Source organism: Mytilus californianus, unplaced genomic scaffold (genome assembly GCF_021869535.1).
Source record: "Mytilus californianus isolate M0D057914Y unplaced genomic scaffold, xbMytCali1.0.p SCAF_10, whole genome shotgun sequence".
Classification (NCBI taxonomy): Eukaryota; Metazoa; Mollusca; class Bivalvia; order Mytilida; family Mytilidae; genus Mytilus; species Mytilus californianus.
The window spans coordinates 7797660-7814672 of NW_026262582.1; the positions used below are offsets into that span (position 1 = coordinate 7797660).

The 17013-nt window shown below is 32.8% G+C and overlaps 1 protein-coding gene across 3 annotated transcripts in view; it reads right to left on the reverse strand.

Annotated features, from left to right (window-relative positions):
• Positions 1-17013, reverse strand: part of LOC127717546 (putative ankyrin repeat protein RF_0381) — a 59635-nt gene that overhangs the window by 3576 nt on the left and 39046 nt on the right. For 2 of the 3 annotated variants that reach the window (XM_052223230.1, XM_052223231.1), the window contains exons 12-17: positions 16639-16896; positions 12688-13539; positions 9921-10027; positions 7057-8301; positions 2492-2522; positions 20-288 (exon numbers count right to left, since the gene is read on the reverse strand). In XM_052223230.1, coding sequence (XP_052079190.1) covers positions 20-288; positions 2492-2522; positions 7057-8301; positions 9921-10027; positions 12688-13539; positions 16639-16896 — 2762 coding nt within the window. Of the gene's footprint in view, positions 1-19; positions 289-2491; positions 2523-7056; positions 8302-9920; positions 10028-12687; positions 13540-16638; positions 16897-17013 lie in introns of those variants that run through there. The other variant, XM_052223232.1, reaches the window with a different exon arrangement.

The following is a 17013-nucleotide window of genomic DNA, read 5'->3' on the forward strand; positions in this document are numbered from 1 at the left end:
TTCGTCAAAATGTATTAACCTTGCATAGTCTGTGGATACTATCTTGTCCACTTGCTTCTATTGCTTCTTTGATGTGGTTAAATGTCATTGCAACACTATTCCGGCATTGTCTCAAAACTTCAAAGTTCCATTTCCGTGGATCATCAGTGTCTAACATATTATCAACATCAGTCGTCGACAATCCTAAGCGTATAGCAAGTTCTCTGACGTTATTTCTACTATACATTAGTGACATACGACGTAAGTGGATATCTGATGGCGTCACTTTCAAAAAGTCGTCATTTGTAACTGTATTGAAAAGATTGTATCAAATAGTATCAATAAAGATAAAAAAAATATATCATAAAATGAGTATTCTGAATCTCCAACTAAATTGGTTTTTTTGGGGCATTAGAATGTAATTACTTAAACTGGAGACTTCATGATAAATAGAAAAGTTGTGATATATAAATGACGGCAGTGGGTTTTGTAAGTTCAGTTTACTTTTGATCTTTTTTTCGTTTGTTTATTATTGAGCTGGATAAATAAAGCACCTGTCATAAAAATTACAAGTATTATTTTATTCGTCAAAAGTAGATATACGTCACACTTTTTATCAAATGTATCATTATGCAATGTCGTAAAGGACCACAACCCCACTAAACTAGAAAAAAACATGTACGTCAATCTTTTTATTTACAAAACTTTGGTTCTACAGCCTGTTGATACTCATGATCATTAGGACTTTTAACTTTTTCGTGTAAAGATCAATAGTATTTGGTCTGATCATTATCTTTATTATTTCGCCATTTTTTTTTGTTCTTGTGCTGTATCGTGTTGTCACAAAATGTTGATTAAATATTTAAAACATGATATCGAACAGATCATGCCCTTCAATTAACCATCCTGTATTTGATATTCGTACTATGTAAGTACTAGTAATAGGGACTAGGGAATTTTGATGTGAAGTTCTGCATCCAGCAAAAAAAGAAAAAAAAAAAAAAAAAAGAGGACTAGGTCACAGGCCAAAGTCATGTTATTAATCTTTGTTTTTTCTTGTTATCGCTACTCCCCAGAAAAAAATAATAGATTTCGACAAAAGGTGTTTACTTAATAATTAGAATCGACTGATTATTTCGGCTATTTGTCTTATTTGTAGTTCAAGTCTTGCTGATCATTTTTGCTAATTTAAGTTTCTATCTATCTATTATAGTTTTTCAGACATTAGGCAAAAACGCAAAAACGGTAAAAATCATTATCAAAGGGCAATTACCCTAATAAAAATTCGTCAGACGATTTCAAGATTTAAAAAAAAATATGTGTAGATCATGTCTTGCTGATCACTTTTGCTTGTTTAAGTTTCTATCTACCTTTAATAGTTTTGTGGTCGGTTTGTTGTCTCTTTGACACATTCCCTATTTCCATTCTCAATTTTATTTCAGATATTAGGCAAAAACGCAAAAAAATTATAATAATCGCCATTAAAGGGTATTAACTCCAATACGGAGTCTTCTGACGATTTCGACCATTGGACATATTTGTACAAATGTAGATCTAGTCTTGTTGAACTTTTTTGGTATATAAAGTTTTTCTCTATCTATTATAGTTTTTCAATTTAAGGCAAACATGAAAAAAAACGGTAAAATTCGTCATTTAAGGGAAATTACTACTATCATAAATAGTCGGACAGTTTTGAAGTAAACAGACAATATGTAAATCTAATCATTTTGAACTTTTTGACCCTGATAGGTTTTCTCCATCCATAGCGGTTTTCAAGATAATAGACCAACCTTGCATTTTACCCCTATGTTCTATTTTTAGACATGTCAGCCATGTTAGTTGGCAGGCGAGGTCATTAGACACATTTTTTAAACTAATTACCCTAATGATGATTATGGCTAAGTTTGGTAAAATTTGGCCCTGTAGTTTCAGAGGAGAAGATTTTTGTTAAAGTTAACGACGACGGACGACGACGACGACGACAGACGACAACGACGGACGACGGACGCCAAGTGTTGAATAAAACTCACTTGGCCTTTTAGTCCAGGTGAGCTAAAAAGGGGGCCTCGTTGGCCGAATGGTCTAAGTACTAGTAGTCGAAGTACTGTATCACTAGCCTGTCAACACTGAGGTTGTCAGGTCGAATCCCGCACATGGCAAGTGCGCTCAACTCCTATCTTAATTGACTATAATTTTCAGTTGTCCTACCGAAGGTAGGTGGTTCTCTCCGGGCACCTAGGTTTCCTCCACCAATAAAAACTGACCGCCAAGAAATATCACAATAATACCGAAAAAGGAGTTAACACCAATCAACCAATCAACCAATCAAAGTCGAAAGCCGCTTGTTGATCTGTAAATGTTCACATCTGTATCAGTTGGTCCTTATGGATAGGTGTTTAATTGGCAATCAAACCACATCTGATTTTTTTAAAGAAACAAAATTTTCGAGACCAAGGTTATTGATACAAATAACAAAATACATAAACTATTCTACCGACTCAGAATACAATACCTGGGCATCCTGCTTCACATTCATCTTCATTCTAAAAGAATAATCAATAAATGCACATTTTTCATCACAAACAAAGAATACTGACAGACCAATTGCACATTCAATGGAGTTTCATTTGAAAATGAATAAAATAGTTCAACGATAAAAAAGGTGGGGCAAAGTTACGTCATAATTTTGTCTTGTTTACAAATGGAGCCGATCGAACTTTTCGCTTAATCTGGCTCGATATCTTCATTCAGATGGGAGTTTACGGTTAAAGGTTAGTTATATATAAAAAGGCGATGATGAGTTTAAGTTGTGATATATTGGATTTTTTTCAATAATCAATTGGAAATCGAAATGTCATTGCGGACCCGACAGTCAATTGATTCGCAATGTCAGATTAACTTTCACTTCAATCGACACCTATGTTTCTGAAAAAGAAACCTCAAAGACCATTAAATGTCAATTCAGCTGTTTATAAATTTAAAATGAAGGTAATTTAAATGCGTTTGGGTAGTATGAGTGACAAGATCGAGCTCTTCTGCAATATGAAAGTCGTGTTTTGCCACCTTTTTATAACTTTTTTCAAAGACTTTTATAGTTCTACTCTTTGCCTTGTTTTTATTTTAATTAGTATCTGACATGAGAAAGTTCGTGTAAAAATCTAAATGTTTTTAATAAACCCATCATAAATACCAGTCTTAAAATATATCAAAAGTTTCTCTGCTTGAATTTTCTTGAATTAAAATACATTTCTTTCCAAATTTTAGCCTTTATCTGGAAATAGCTGGAAATAATGTTTTATGAGAGAAAGATTTATACAAGACATCTGAAAAAGAAGGATTAATAATGCCCTCAGTTTCAAGCCATGCATATCTGCCTTGCAAATTACTATACAACCCACTTCTCACTACACTCCATTTATAAATTCTATTGCATTTTGTTGAAAATATTTGTACAAATCTAGGGAGGTAAGCCACATAGAGCTGACTATGATGTATTGGTTTTTCCTATTGTTGAATTCTGTAAAATGGCTTGTAATTGCTTACTACCACTTCATTTTAACTCTGGTGATTAGTTGTTTCCTTGGCAATTTTACAATATTTCCTCATTTTTATACATATTTGGTAAAAAGCAATTTTGTAAAGACCATTTAACCTAATTTATATATATTCAATAATGATCAAATTATCAACTCTCTGGCTTCCTGGTGCCTGCCAAGAAATATACATTTTGTATGATTAACATTTGATAAATTTTCACATAACATGTACATTTGTATAAGGATGCTAACATGACAATTGTATCATTTTTATTAAAAACAAATAAATTATTTCTATTTTTTTCATTACATAGTCAAACCATTAAAGGGGCATTAGCTACGAGATATAAAACAATTTTTTTGTTCAATCAATAATGAAAGTGAAAAAAGTGAAATTATAATTCGCTTTTAGCAGCCAGTCAGGTTTAATTTTGTCAAAATAAGCTAAGAAAAATCGCTGCTGCATTATTCACTTGCAAGTTAGTAATTCGACCTAATTGAAGCCGTATTCATGTGACCTTCAATTTAACCCCTTAGCTAGAGATGGTTAACGCATAAACTATGCGTGTTCAGCTATCAAAAGGAAACGAATGTCAACATTGAAATTGAAACAAGAGGAAACCATTTGGTTGACTGATTCAATCCACAAAAAACCATTCTTATACAGGTAAAAACGATGATTAACATATTTGTTTAACCTATAACTTGAAATCAAACAGATATAGAAAAATCCAATTGCACGTGTTAGCTTTCGATTTCTATTTCTATCGGATTATATGACCGTCGGCAGTCTTCGGAGTTCACCTCGATGGTAAATTAAATGGCGTCTAGACTAAAATACACACTAAATGCGGGTACATATTATCGAATTCATGCAAAGTAAATTGTTTTTTTTTTTAATTTGGATATACGTTTTAGTATGTAATAAATCTAATATGAGAATTTGAGTCAAATCGGTGAACTTGAATTTGACAGCTAATTCCCCGTTTAAGGGAATTCATTCTATTATTATTTTCTTTATTATCCATACCGCATTTCTTATTTCAGGTGCATGTTAAGTTTTGGGAGCTGTCATTCTTGTGCGGGAAAATATATCTTTTTGAGAAATGTGTTGATTTTATTTCAATTGCTAACACGGGTTATTGCTTGATAAAATGTTGTTTAAGCAACACACATGATTCATTGTTCAGCTTTGTTGTATAAGTAGAAGATGTACAAAGCAAATAATAATATAGAAAAAAAATGGCTTTCCTGTTTCCACCAGAGGACAAATCTGTTTAAAAATACCAGTGCTCTCGTGAAATATATCACATTTAATATTACAAAAATAAAAAAATATATGTATTACAAATGAACATAGTGAAAGTGTTCATGTATATATTCGAATAACTTATAACTTTATCCATCTGATCTAAATTTATTTTAAAATTTGATGAAATTAAAACAGAAACTTAAATCTACACTTCTAATCAACCCTACCCCCAATCGTGAATTATCCTAAATGAATACTGCATAATGGTTTAATGAATTGTTTCCCTTGAAAGGAATACCAGTCCAAGAATTTTCTATTTTCGTACTACAGTTTAGATGAATATTGCTTCTTCTGTTCGCACTGGGCAGCCAATCCTTTTAATCTCTAGTTTTAAATGAAAAATTTCCAACATGAGTCCATACGATTCAGTGGGTTGTGATTGGAAGTATTTGCTTAAATTTGTTTAATTTATCTAATATTTTTAGATTCTGGAATTTATCTAATCTTTTTAGATTCTGGGATTTATCTAATCTTTTTAGATTCTGGGCAATTTGAAGCTTGAAATATTATTTAGACACTTGTCTACTGTTGAATACTATATCTTAAAATAAATATTCTATATTTGTTGATGAATTAAAAACTCATGAAACAACATTCCTTTGACATTTTTTAAAAAGCATTATGAATAAATTTGTTATCTGTCAGCATCCTACTAAGACCTTGGTTATTTTCTTTGCAGTTTGAAGATTGATGAATGCACCCTTACATGTATGTCTATATGATGGTTTGGTTGTGGGGTGGGGTCCCTCATTATTCACAATTCTTTACATTTTATCCAATTATTCTTTATTCTGTATATGTAAGTACCCAATTATTCTATAATCTATATATATATGTTTGAGCACATCATTATGCTTTTTTCATTAATTATTTTGCAATTTTTTTCTCCCTTCTTTTTTTTCCATTTATGATTTTTTTTATTCTACAGACCTCATTTAAACCCTCCTATATCTGTATGTTGTTACTTTACAGAATTTCATAGTTGTTGGTGTCAAAATTGGTATTGTATAAATAAGGACAGAAATAAATTATGGCTAAGATATAGGTATCGGCAACGATTTCAACTTGACGATTCAAATACAGGAATTTGATGAATTTTGCAAACTTTATAGAGTCGTATTTTTAAATCATTTAACGAAGTACTCTCAAGTTTTCCAACAATATGAACGGAATAATTAGTTTTTATTTTCCCTTACTTGAAGCCATATAAATGTTAGCTAAGTAGTATTTGTTTCTATATATAGAAAAGCTGTCGCCCACCATAATTTTGAGCTGTCATCTTCCGCATCGAGTCTTTGTTCGCGTTTTTTTTTAAATATAAAAAGATGATAAACGTACGTCGATGTATTGCTTAGACCATTTGGATACTATCTAACAGCTTTGTAACTATAGCCGATACAATGGTTTGCGTTTTTGTGTTTCTCAAACGTTTCAATTGCTGTTTTTGTTTTAGTTTTAACTTGGACATACGTTAATATAGAATTAAATTATATCTTCAAGCTTGATTCAAGACTGTTTTCCTATATGTTTGAGAGAGAATATTAATTGAATGTGCATATATATATATATATATATAATATTTTGCTTAATTTTCGTCGTTTTGTCATCAATACAAACCAATTCTTTATTTTCGTGAAGTGCAATTACAATGACAGAACTTCATTCTCAAAAGTTAACATTATTACCTATGAAACGACTAGCTCATTGTATGACTTAATTTGTCTTGCGTTTCATGGAACAATGCTTATGGCTCCGTCTTTATTATATTTTTATTCCTTAATGCGCTTCAATCTAGTACTTTATTTGGCCTTTTTAATTTTTTCGATTCGAGCGTCACTGATAAGTGTTTTTGTAGACGAAACGTGCGTTTGACGTACAAATTCTAATCCTGGTTTCTATGATTAGTTTATATTTAATTTTGAGAAATTGTGTTGATCGTGGTAGTCTTTGTTCAAAAAACATTTTTTGACGAATATGTGCCCTTTTTCTGTAAAACACAATGTAATTACATATTTCTTGTGTTCGATGTCTTTACAATTACAACAACGATACAACTTTTACTGCAAAATATTTAAAGAATTACAAATGTTCAATTTCAAAAATTTTAAACTACCATTTCATTTTATCGCATTCTAAGCTCACTGAGCAATTACTACTTTTAATGAATTTATAATATAAAAAAAAATTAAGTTAAATAACAAATGCATATATCTTAAATAATATATATACCTTTCCTGAAAACCACGATGTGATAATATGTATTTTGTGTTCAATGCCGTGAGCAGGACATATCCAAACTTCGCCTATGTTCGCTAGTTCGTTGACTTGGAGGATACATGGGTTATCTGGTGAGTTACAACATATGCTGGTTATAAAGGATGCATCACTGGTTTGCTTTAAGTCGCTACTTGTTCTTATATACAACTGGCTTATTCTCTCCAAGGCAGACGTTAAACATTCAGTTATGCTGGATGCAAGATCCCTCATTATTAATGAGTTCGTTCTGGCATGAACAAGACGGGCAATAATCCGCTCATCTTCGCAGAGAATGTACAGATCTAAAGAAGGATCAACGGTGAACACTCCAGACCTATGAAATAACATGTCCTTGTTGGTCTGTCCATACTTTTTCACTGCCCATACATAGAGACAGTAACTGATAAATCTAAAGGATAATGCAGGGGGTATCATCAAGGATGACGAGTGAAAGGCTATGGCTATATTTCTTAGTGTGAAACTAGCTGTTTGAAGGTATCCAGAGTCATCTTTTGTCCGTACCATACTTGCAATATAGTAGAAGTCAGCAGGAATACGTTTTTGGTCATTGTCGTATCTCTTTGGGTCTACCAAAATATCCAGATGGGTCATGACATCCAATAGATATTCCTTGTCTCTGTAAAATTTCTGATATTTTTTTTTCTTCCAAACTACTTGGATAACCTTTTTTGATATTACACCTGTCTTGCTCATGACATCCCACAACTCTTCTCTTTTTCTGTCACCTTCACAAAATGTTCTGTCAGTAACAATAGATTTAAAGGCATCAATAAGATGGGTTGGAGACAAAATTACATGATTGTCCAAGTTATGTTCATCAAAGTACAAAACCTTGCCAATAGAATGTTGAAACTTCAGAAATACCTTTAACTCTAAATCTTTCAGTGGTCTAATTGGCTGCCGAACGTTTATTTTCTTTAGATGCTCTAGTGTAATCAGCGGAATGTTGCGTTTGATCAGCGATGCAAATTCCAGTTCTAGAGGGATAAAGCACTTTGGAAGACGTTCGCCCCATGTTGGTTGTCTTTCCGTTTCTCTGATGATAGTATTCTTAATCTTAATCATTTCTGTGTCACATTTGTCTTTAGCATTTACAAATATCATATCCTCAATTACCAACTGATTCATAATTGGTGTTTTTTCAAACATCTGTTTGATATCTGCAAATAGTTTATGTCGTCTTTGTTCAACTTCATTCTAAAAAAGATGCTGAATACATAATGATAATGAATACATGTAAAGCTGCACCAACGACATTCTTTTGAAAGGAAACTAAAAGACTATACAATAAATTAGGAGCAACCGGTATTCATGAAACAGTACAAACACAGGGCACTTACAAAATAATTCGGACCGGAAATGGCCGTTTCGATCTTAACAACTCTTAAAAGACTGGACAATAGATTATTAAGTCATTGTCAGTAAATTTTCAGACTAATTAACTGCGGTTAATTCAGTACTGTTCAAACAATACTTGCTATTAATCTGTTCACATCAACAACATATACTGATTTGTCTGAAAACTACTGAATAGTACTGAATTGACATCAAGCGAATTGTCTGAACAGCACTAAATTGCTGTTTACTTCAGTAGATAAGTCTAAAAATTGAATAAAAGAGTAAACATGATTTAATAATTAATTATTCAGATTCTCATATTAAGATCAAAATGACCATTTAAGGCTAAAATTCATTGCAAAGAAATGATAAAGCAGATTCGAGTTTTCATGACAAATCAATAGGACTGGTAATATCGAGCCACATAATTTTGAAATCCAATGATTTTCGTTAGAATTGTTTGATATTTTTCATGGCGGGGCCTTTTACAGCTGACTCTATAGTATAGGATTTTCTCACTGTCGAAGACCGTACGTTGACTTATAATTGTTTGTATCCACGTTATTTGAATTCTTGTGAATAATTGTCTCATTGAAAACCATACCATATCTCCTTATGTATATGAAAACGTCGGAGATAATGCTTTTTTTGTTAACGTTTTTCATTTTTAGTAGCCACAACCCTGTCTTTTTTCTTCGATTGTGACATAACCGAATAAATATTATCACCGTAAGTATATTGGCCACGAGCAACACGGCGAGTTTCTCATATAAAATCTCCTTACCAAGCAGAAGCACATAAAATCACTACCAGTTTTTGGTATGGTACATGCTGCTTTAGTTTTCTATATAGTTTTTTGTCATGATTATTTGTTTGATTTGATTCTGGTATTTTTCTCGGCTTTTGATTTTTGATTGTCAGGTTGGTTTTCTCTTCCTCCTTTTATGATGAAATGGTAGCTTACACAGGGTCATAAAATGTAAAGCCAAATCATCTATAGTGAAGTTTGACTGAGGGATTTGGAACCTTAGTTTCCTAATGATTTCTTAATGTGCTAACAAAATGTATAATATGTATCATACCGGCACTAAAGAACTGAATTTTCCTTAATGACAACTAAGGGGTCTGATAGTAATCAGAAGCTGTGCCAACTCATGTGTAATTAAAACACATGATATAAAAGTAATGATTTTCCGTTTGAATAATTTAAATAAAATATTGTCTTATCTTTTGCTTCTCAAAACTTGTTTATATTTCTCTATATGTCTAAAATTATACATATATAAATAAGTGGTATGAGTGCCAATAAGACAACTATCCATCCAAGTCACAAAATGTATAGTTGACAGTATAAATGCATAATTTTCTAAAAGACACTATTTATGGTCTATTATGACATCATTAATATTCCGTTTGAAAAACAAAATGTTTTTTGTTTTAATTGATGGAAATTAACTGCACAACTTTCATATACTTACAGGTTTAACTTGATCCTTGTGGGTCAGAACAATCATAATTTTAGGATAACCCGGGATACTTCCTTTGCAATATGTTACAATCGCATTGATCCAGAATCTTAGATAATCTTTAATAATGAACAAACAACCAATCAACTGTCACAGAAAACAAAACTATTGAATTTATCTAAATGTATAATATCAACGTGTTCATTGCATTCAATAGATTTATGGTAACCCTTATATTTCCGTCAAAGAATTTATTCTAATCGTTATATTTCTGTCAAAGCAATTGGGGTTATATAAAGTAATGGTATGTCATTTGTGCGTTTGTTATGTATAAATCAGCGTCAGTACGTGTAGCAATGTGATGCATATCTTAATAGGGTACTTTCCTTTTAAATGTAATACATGATCCAATTACAGAATTTCTCTAAGTAGGGTTTATTAAAGACATATCTAGCCGACACATTAACCTTGTCAGTTCAGGGATTCATGATCAATAAAATTGAGAATGGAAACGGGGAATGTGTCAAAGAGACAACAACCCGACCAAAGAGGAGAAAACAGCCGAAGGCCACCAATGGGTCTTCAACACAGCGAGAAAATCCCGTATCCGGAGGCGGGCTTCAGTTGGCCCCTTAAAAATAATGTATACTAGTTCAGCGAAAATGAACATCGCACTGAACTCCGAAACATATAAATGAACCAAAATAAAAAAAAACCACACAAGACGAACAAAGGCCAGAGTTTCCTGACTTGGGACAGGCGCAAAAATGCGGCGGGGTTTAACATGTTTTGTGAAATCTCAACCCTCCCCCTATACCTCTAGCAAATGTGGAATAAAAAAAAAACACACAGTGATACGCTTATTACAATTCAATTTAAAAGAAGTTCCAGTCCGATGTTAGATAAGGTAATAGAAAAAACTAAGCAAAATGACAACGATAAACATAATTAACAAAGGACTACTAGCAGTTACTACATGCCAGCCCCAGACCTCAATTAAACTGATTAAAAGATTATGTCTTCATCATATGAAAATTAAGCACAATCCCTACCGTAAGGGGTTTAGTATCATACCATCATAAAATATACGAGCAGAACATAAACTGTTTCATGCTAACAACTGGTTTTAGAATAAATGTGTTTATTTCCGACGCAAAGACCCTATGAGTGAATTAATATTAGTTACAAAAAAATGCCATATTTCATGACTTGACAACAGTATCGTAACTATATTCCTTCTGAATAAGTCTGTTTAAAGGTTTGGTTAGCTTTTGAGGTGAATGACGACATTTGTGTGCTTTGTATAGAATATTACCATAAAAGATGGGATATGAAATACATGAACGTATAAGATGTCTGCACGTTGATCTATATTTAAAAAGGATGTCCTTGTACCGGTGATAAAATATAGTAAATTTTTTGACAAGTTTGTGATATCGAATTTCCTGGTGTAATAATTTATCAATAATACAGAAATTTCTTTCGTTTAAATCAAATACATTGTGACATACACGAGCGAATCGAACAATTTGGGATATAAAAACACCTAAAAATTGTGCCAGTGGAACGTCACCATCTAAAAATGGATAATTAACAATAGGAAATGGAAAATCATCTCTTTTATCGTAAATTTTAAGATAAAGATATCAAGATCCAGTCTACACATAAAACATTTAATAACTTCAACCAATTCAGCGTATAGTTAACGTTTGCTCTTGTAATAAAATGTGATATGGTTGAAATTTATTAACAAAAATACGCGTAGCAGTTAATGGATTAAACTTTTGAGGATCATAAGGTTTACTGTAATAACATAAACGGTACCAATTTTTCTGCACCAGATGCGCATTTCGACAATCAATGTCTCTTCAGTGATGCTCGAGGCCAAAATATTTGAACATCCAGCGTATTAAAAATATGAAGAGCTATAAACGAAATAGGACCAAACAGTATAGCTAAAGCCGGGAAAGGAATCAGAGCTTTGCATGAGGGAGATACATTCCTTAATTTTAAATGATTTCCAAAATGTAAGATTTCCATTTGTGAATGTTTTGAATTACCAAATTTTGGATTTCCTTCGATATGAAAATAAATAAATATTTGCAACATGATTCATTTATGATAAATATATCTTTTTATAATATGCCAGGTTATGGAAGGGTGTGGCACACACAAACAAGTTTAACCCCACCAGATTATTTATGTGCCTGTCCTAAGTGAGGAGCCTGTAATTTTGTGATTGTTGTTGGTTCATGTTTGTCATAGTTGTTTTTAATACATTATATTGTATGAATTAGGTTGTCGTTTTCTTGTTAGAGATGTTTCACGTTTTTTTGTCGGGACCTTTCATAGCTGACTATACGGCATGGGTTTTGCACATTGTTCAATGCCATACGGTGACCTTCAATCGTCTTTTATTTTAGTCGTGTGAGCTCTGGTTGACGGTTGTCTCATTTCCAATCATACTACATTCCCTCATTCTTCATGTAGTACAAACAAGTAAATTGTATATGTAACACAATCAATGACATTTGTGCTGTATCAGCCATCAATGATGATAAGTCATGATTGCAAAGGCTTTTTCAAACATCTTTTCTGCATTACGTCATGTCACCAGAAAATCTACTTGAGGTATATAATAAAGTGCAAATGAAATGGCATTTTCAATATCCTACACCGTTTTAACCCAGCAGATCTCTTGGGTTTTTAAAATTGTCTCAGGTTGATAAGGGTGTATTATTGAAAAGGCCATACTAGTATAAGATTTTCTTTTAAATACCTTTTGCTGTTTTAGGTCCACTTTTCCCTGGGATATACTGTTCATGTTGACAAGGATCGTCGAGGGTTCTACTTCCATCCAACACTATCATGTAAATAGCTCTATACGTTAAAAAAGTTTGATGTGTTGAATAGAAAACATCATGTCCACCAAAATCCCAGATAATTATAGGTGCTATCATTTTGTTATGTAACTGCCTTTTCCCAGCTTGAATAGACTTCTTTAAAAATTTCTCTTTTGTGATTGAGACTTTGATTTCTTTGACTGTTTTGGTAACTCCAAAAATATTTTTTAGCTTCCTGATAACTCCAGATTTAGTTAAAGTTTGTATGTGCATGTCACCATTTAACCGTGATTTCGAACATGTATCATCTAAAACAGTGTCATGCAGAGCTTCAATTAATTCTCTTTTATTCATGGAATCAGTATTTTCTTTTACAGTCGGGTAGTCATGTATTACTGGTTCATTCCGATTGCTAGGGCAATCCGAACTTTGATTGTCGTCAAATAATCTACCAGACTGCCTTTCCGCACCACGGATTATGTCTTGCATGTCTGTTCCACAAATACCAGAATAAACGGGTACTGTCTTTAACTGATGATCAGACATGGTTTTAACATTTTCAGTAATAAATGTTTTAGTAGACGACAAACCATCAAAGTCATACTCTAAAGTCGCATCGGAGGAAGATGGTTCATTTGATTCATGTTTAAGTTTTCCGTCAACGGCCGATAATGACACGTCGGGTATATATTTACTGGTATACGTTTTAATTGGTGATATTAAATTTTTCTTTCTGTTGTCTTCTTGTAAAAGAGATCTGCTAACAGCCAATTCCTCGAGTGAAAAATCTAAAATAAGAGATTATTAAAAATGTCAAAAGGTATAATGCATATAATCTGTGACCAGGTTCAATATACACATATTTGTCAAAAATAAGTTAATGGTTGGCAGTTATGGAACATCTGTGTCACAGATGACGACAGACATGTTCCAATTGTTGTTACCAAATCCCGTTCTAATTTCCACGAATGTGACTTACCGAATAAGACTTATCACCGGATTTGTACTTACATGAGCAACACAATGGGTACTTCATGTTGAACAAGATCTGCTCACCCTTCTCGAGCACCTGAGATCCTCTTCCTGCTCTTTTTTGATGGGGTTCGTGTTGCTCAGTCTTTAGTTTGTAATGCTGTGTTTCGTATATCGTTGTTTGGATTGTTGTCCCTTCCTTTTTTTGTCACGGCGTTGTCAGTTTATTTTCGACTTATGCGTTTGAATGTCCCATTTATATCTATGCCTCTTCATTAAGTGAAATCATATTAACTGTTTGGTTTGTGCGTTGATTTCTATTGATTGATTGTTATTTCTAAACTATCTTGATACATTACATTCAAGGTAAGTAATGTTATAAGAACAATGTAATTAGTGTAATGATTCAACATAGTTTCGCTTCAAATGACATTATATTTAATGTAATAGTAAATGGATGGCAACATGAAAATAAACGTTTCATATACTAGTATAATAATCAAGAACTTCAAATCGTAAATTCCTACGTTTACCTTGGAATGTTGCAACACTTTAACGGAAAATTCTGTTATTTAGTCTTGGAATGTACTATATTTGGATTGACCAAAATGATATTAATAAATCGACTGATGTTTGTATAAAGATACGCATTAAAGACCAATATCTTCAAAAATAGTTTGCAGATATATGATTGTGAGAAATGAAGTGTTTATAGAAATGTAAAGATTGATTTTTGTCTTGAGAATTATTTGAGCTACATTAATAATGTTCACATTCCTTCAAAACTACAAAGTGGTACATTTAGGTGAATTGTTGAAGTTGGTCGTTTCTCTGATATACAAAGAGAACTGTGTTTATAAGCATGTTGCAGCATGCAATGTGTTGAGAACGAATTTCATTTTGTATTGGTATGTCCAGCATATAGAGCAATCAGAAATATTTTTTTCCACGTTATTATTGTTCATGGCCGAATACTTCTAGATTATCTTGTGTGTTGAAAGCTATTTCTAGATCGCTTCCAATTAAGCTCTGTAACTATTTGAAGAATGCATGCAAATAGACATTTATTTATTCAATGACATTCAATCCAAAATCATAATATCGCCTCCAATGTATCAAATTATTATGGCCTTCAAAACTTATATACTTAATTATCAAATAAGTCGGAGTTTATTTCATAGGAAGAGAGATAAGAAGTTAGCAATATCTTTTAACTCTACGTTCCGCTATATAGATGATGTTCTCTCACTAAATAATACAAAATTTGGTGACTATGTTGAACGAATCTATCCCATCGAACTAGAGATAAAGGATACTACAGATACAGTTAAGTCTGCCTCATATCTTGACTTACTTCTAGAAATTGACAATGAGGGTCGGTTGAAAACAAAACTTTACGACAAAAGAGATGATTTCAGCTTCCCAATTGTGAACTTTCCATTTCTATGTAGCAACATTCCAGCAGCGCCTGCATACGGAGTATATATCTCCCAATTGATACGATATTCCCGGGGTTGTGTTTCCTATCATGATTTCCTTGATAGAGGATTGCTGCTCACAAGGAAGCTATTAAACCAAGAGTTCCAAATGGTGAAGTTGAAGTCATCCCTTCGTAAATTTTACGGACGCCATCACGAGTTGGTTGACCGTTATGGAATAACCGTTTCACAGATGATATCGGATATGTTCCTTATGTCTTAACTACAATACCCTTCCCTTTTCACGAATGTGACTTACCGAATAAGACTATTTACCGGATTTGTAATAACATAAGCAACTCGACGGGTGCCACATGTGGAGCAGGATCTGCTTACCCTTCCGGAGCACCTGAGATCACCCCCAGTTTTTGGTGGGGTTCGTGTTGCTTAGTCTTTAGTTTTCTATGTTGTGTCATCTGTACTATTATTTGTCTGTTTGTCTTTTTATTTTTGGCCATGACGTTGTCAGTTTGTTTTCGATCCATGAGTTTGACTGTCCCTCTGGTATCTTTCGTCCCTCTTTCATACTTAAATATGTGTGCCATATTTGACTTTATCTATTAAATGTTCATTTTGCATAGGAATACACAATATTTTGTTTGACCCGAAAGAAAAAATGTAATTGTGTACAGATGCTATAAGGAATGTGCATTTTCCTACATCTACAACTTGAATTCGTAAAAAACCCAACAACACCTAATTTCCTCAAAGATAAAACTATACCAGTCATTTCTTTTATATCTACCAAACTGTTGACATCAAAATTTTCAACCCCAAGGGGGAAGTAGAGACCATAACCCTAAAGAAGGTAAAATTCAATCTTTTAGGTTGTCCCAATTCAAATATAGTTCTGCTATAACCGTTTACTTTTGCATCGTAGAAAAAAAAAACAACAGACATTGTTGTTAACAAATCAGTAACAATACCACATTCCTGTTTTCATAAACTGGAAGAAGAACATCAGGCTACTGATAGTTTCAGTTGAGGATTATGTCAGAATATGGGCTTGGCTTGAGCCAGAGAAACCTAAATTGAACACTTTATGTGAATGGATCAAGGTATTCATGTCGTTTATTCAGACGTGCATTTAAATACTACGATGTACAATGAGTACACAGGGTTTGGGGTTTCTCAAGGAGCCTATGTTGTGGATGTATATTCGAATAGTTTTTATATGTATAAAAATATTATTTAGAATACTTTACAAAAGATCTAAAATTCAAAACTGTTACTCAAATTTAGAACATTGATTTAAAAAAATGTACATACGTTAAATATCACACCAAGTGTCATATTTATTACAAGGTGGATGAAATTAACAATAAAAGAAACTATTCCTGCAAATTAAGTGATAAAAGAAGCATTGCCATTGCTTTCAATTATGACTGACAAGTAATTTAAACTCCTCGAACTGTTCCATGTTGTTTTATGTCTTACCTTGCCTTCCACCAAGCCAATCCTTTGTTTGACGATCTATATATGAAAGCCCATTGAATAATTCTATCCCGTTGGTTGCAATCCTGAATCTAGAGGGTCGTTTTCCTACAAGATATCTGGCTATAGTTGTCTTCCCTTTACCCTTTTCGCCAACTAACATTACACGCGATTCAAAGTGTGGATAACTTTCTTCTTCCAAAAGACTAGAGAACACCTTCGCTGATTTCTTATCGAATTTTTTAACTTCAGTTGGGAGACCTGAAATGCCAAATGACAAAACTCTCAGCTTTATTTGTGATAAACCAACAATCAATATAGTTTTGCAGTCTCAATGTGAAACTTTCAACATAAATTTTGACTGCTTTGTAAGTTGAC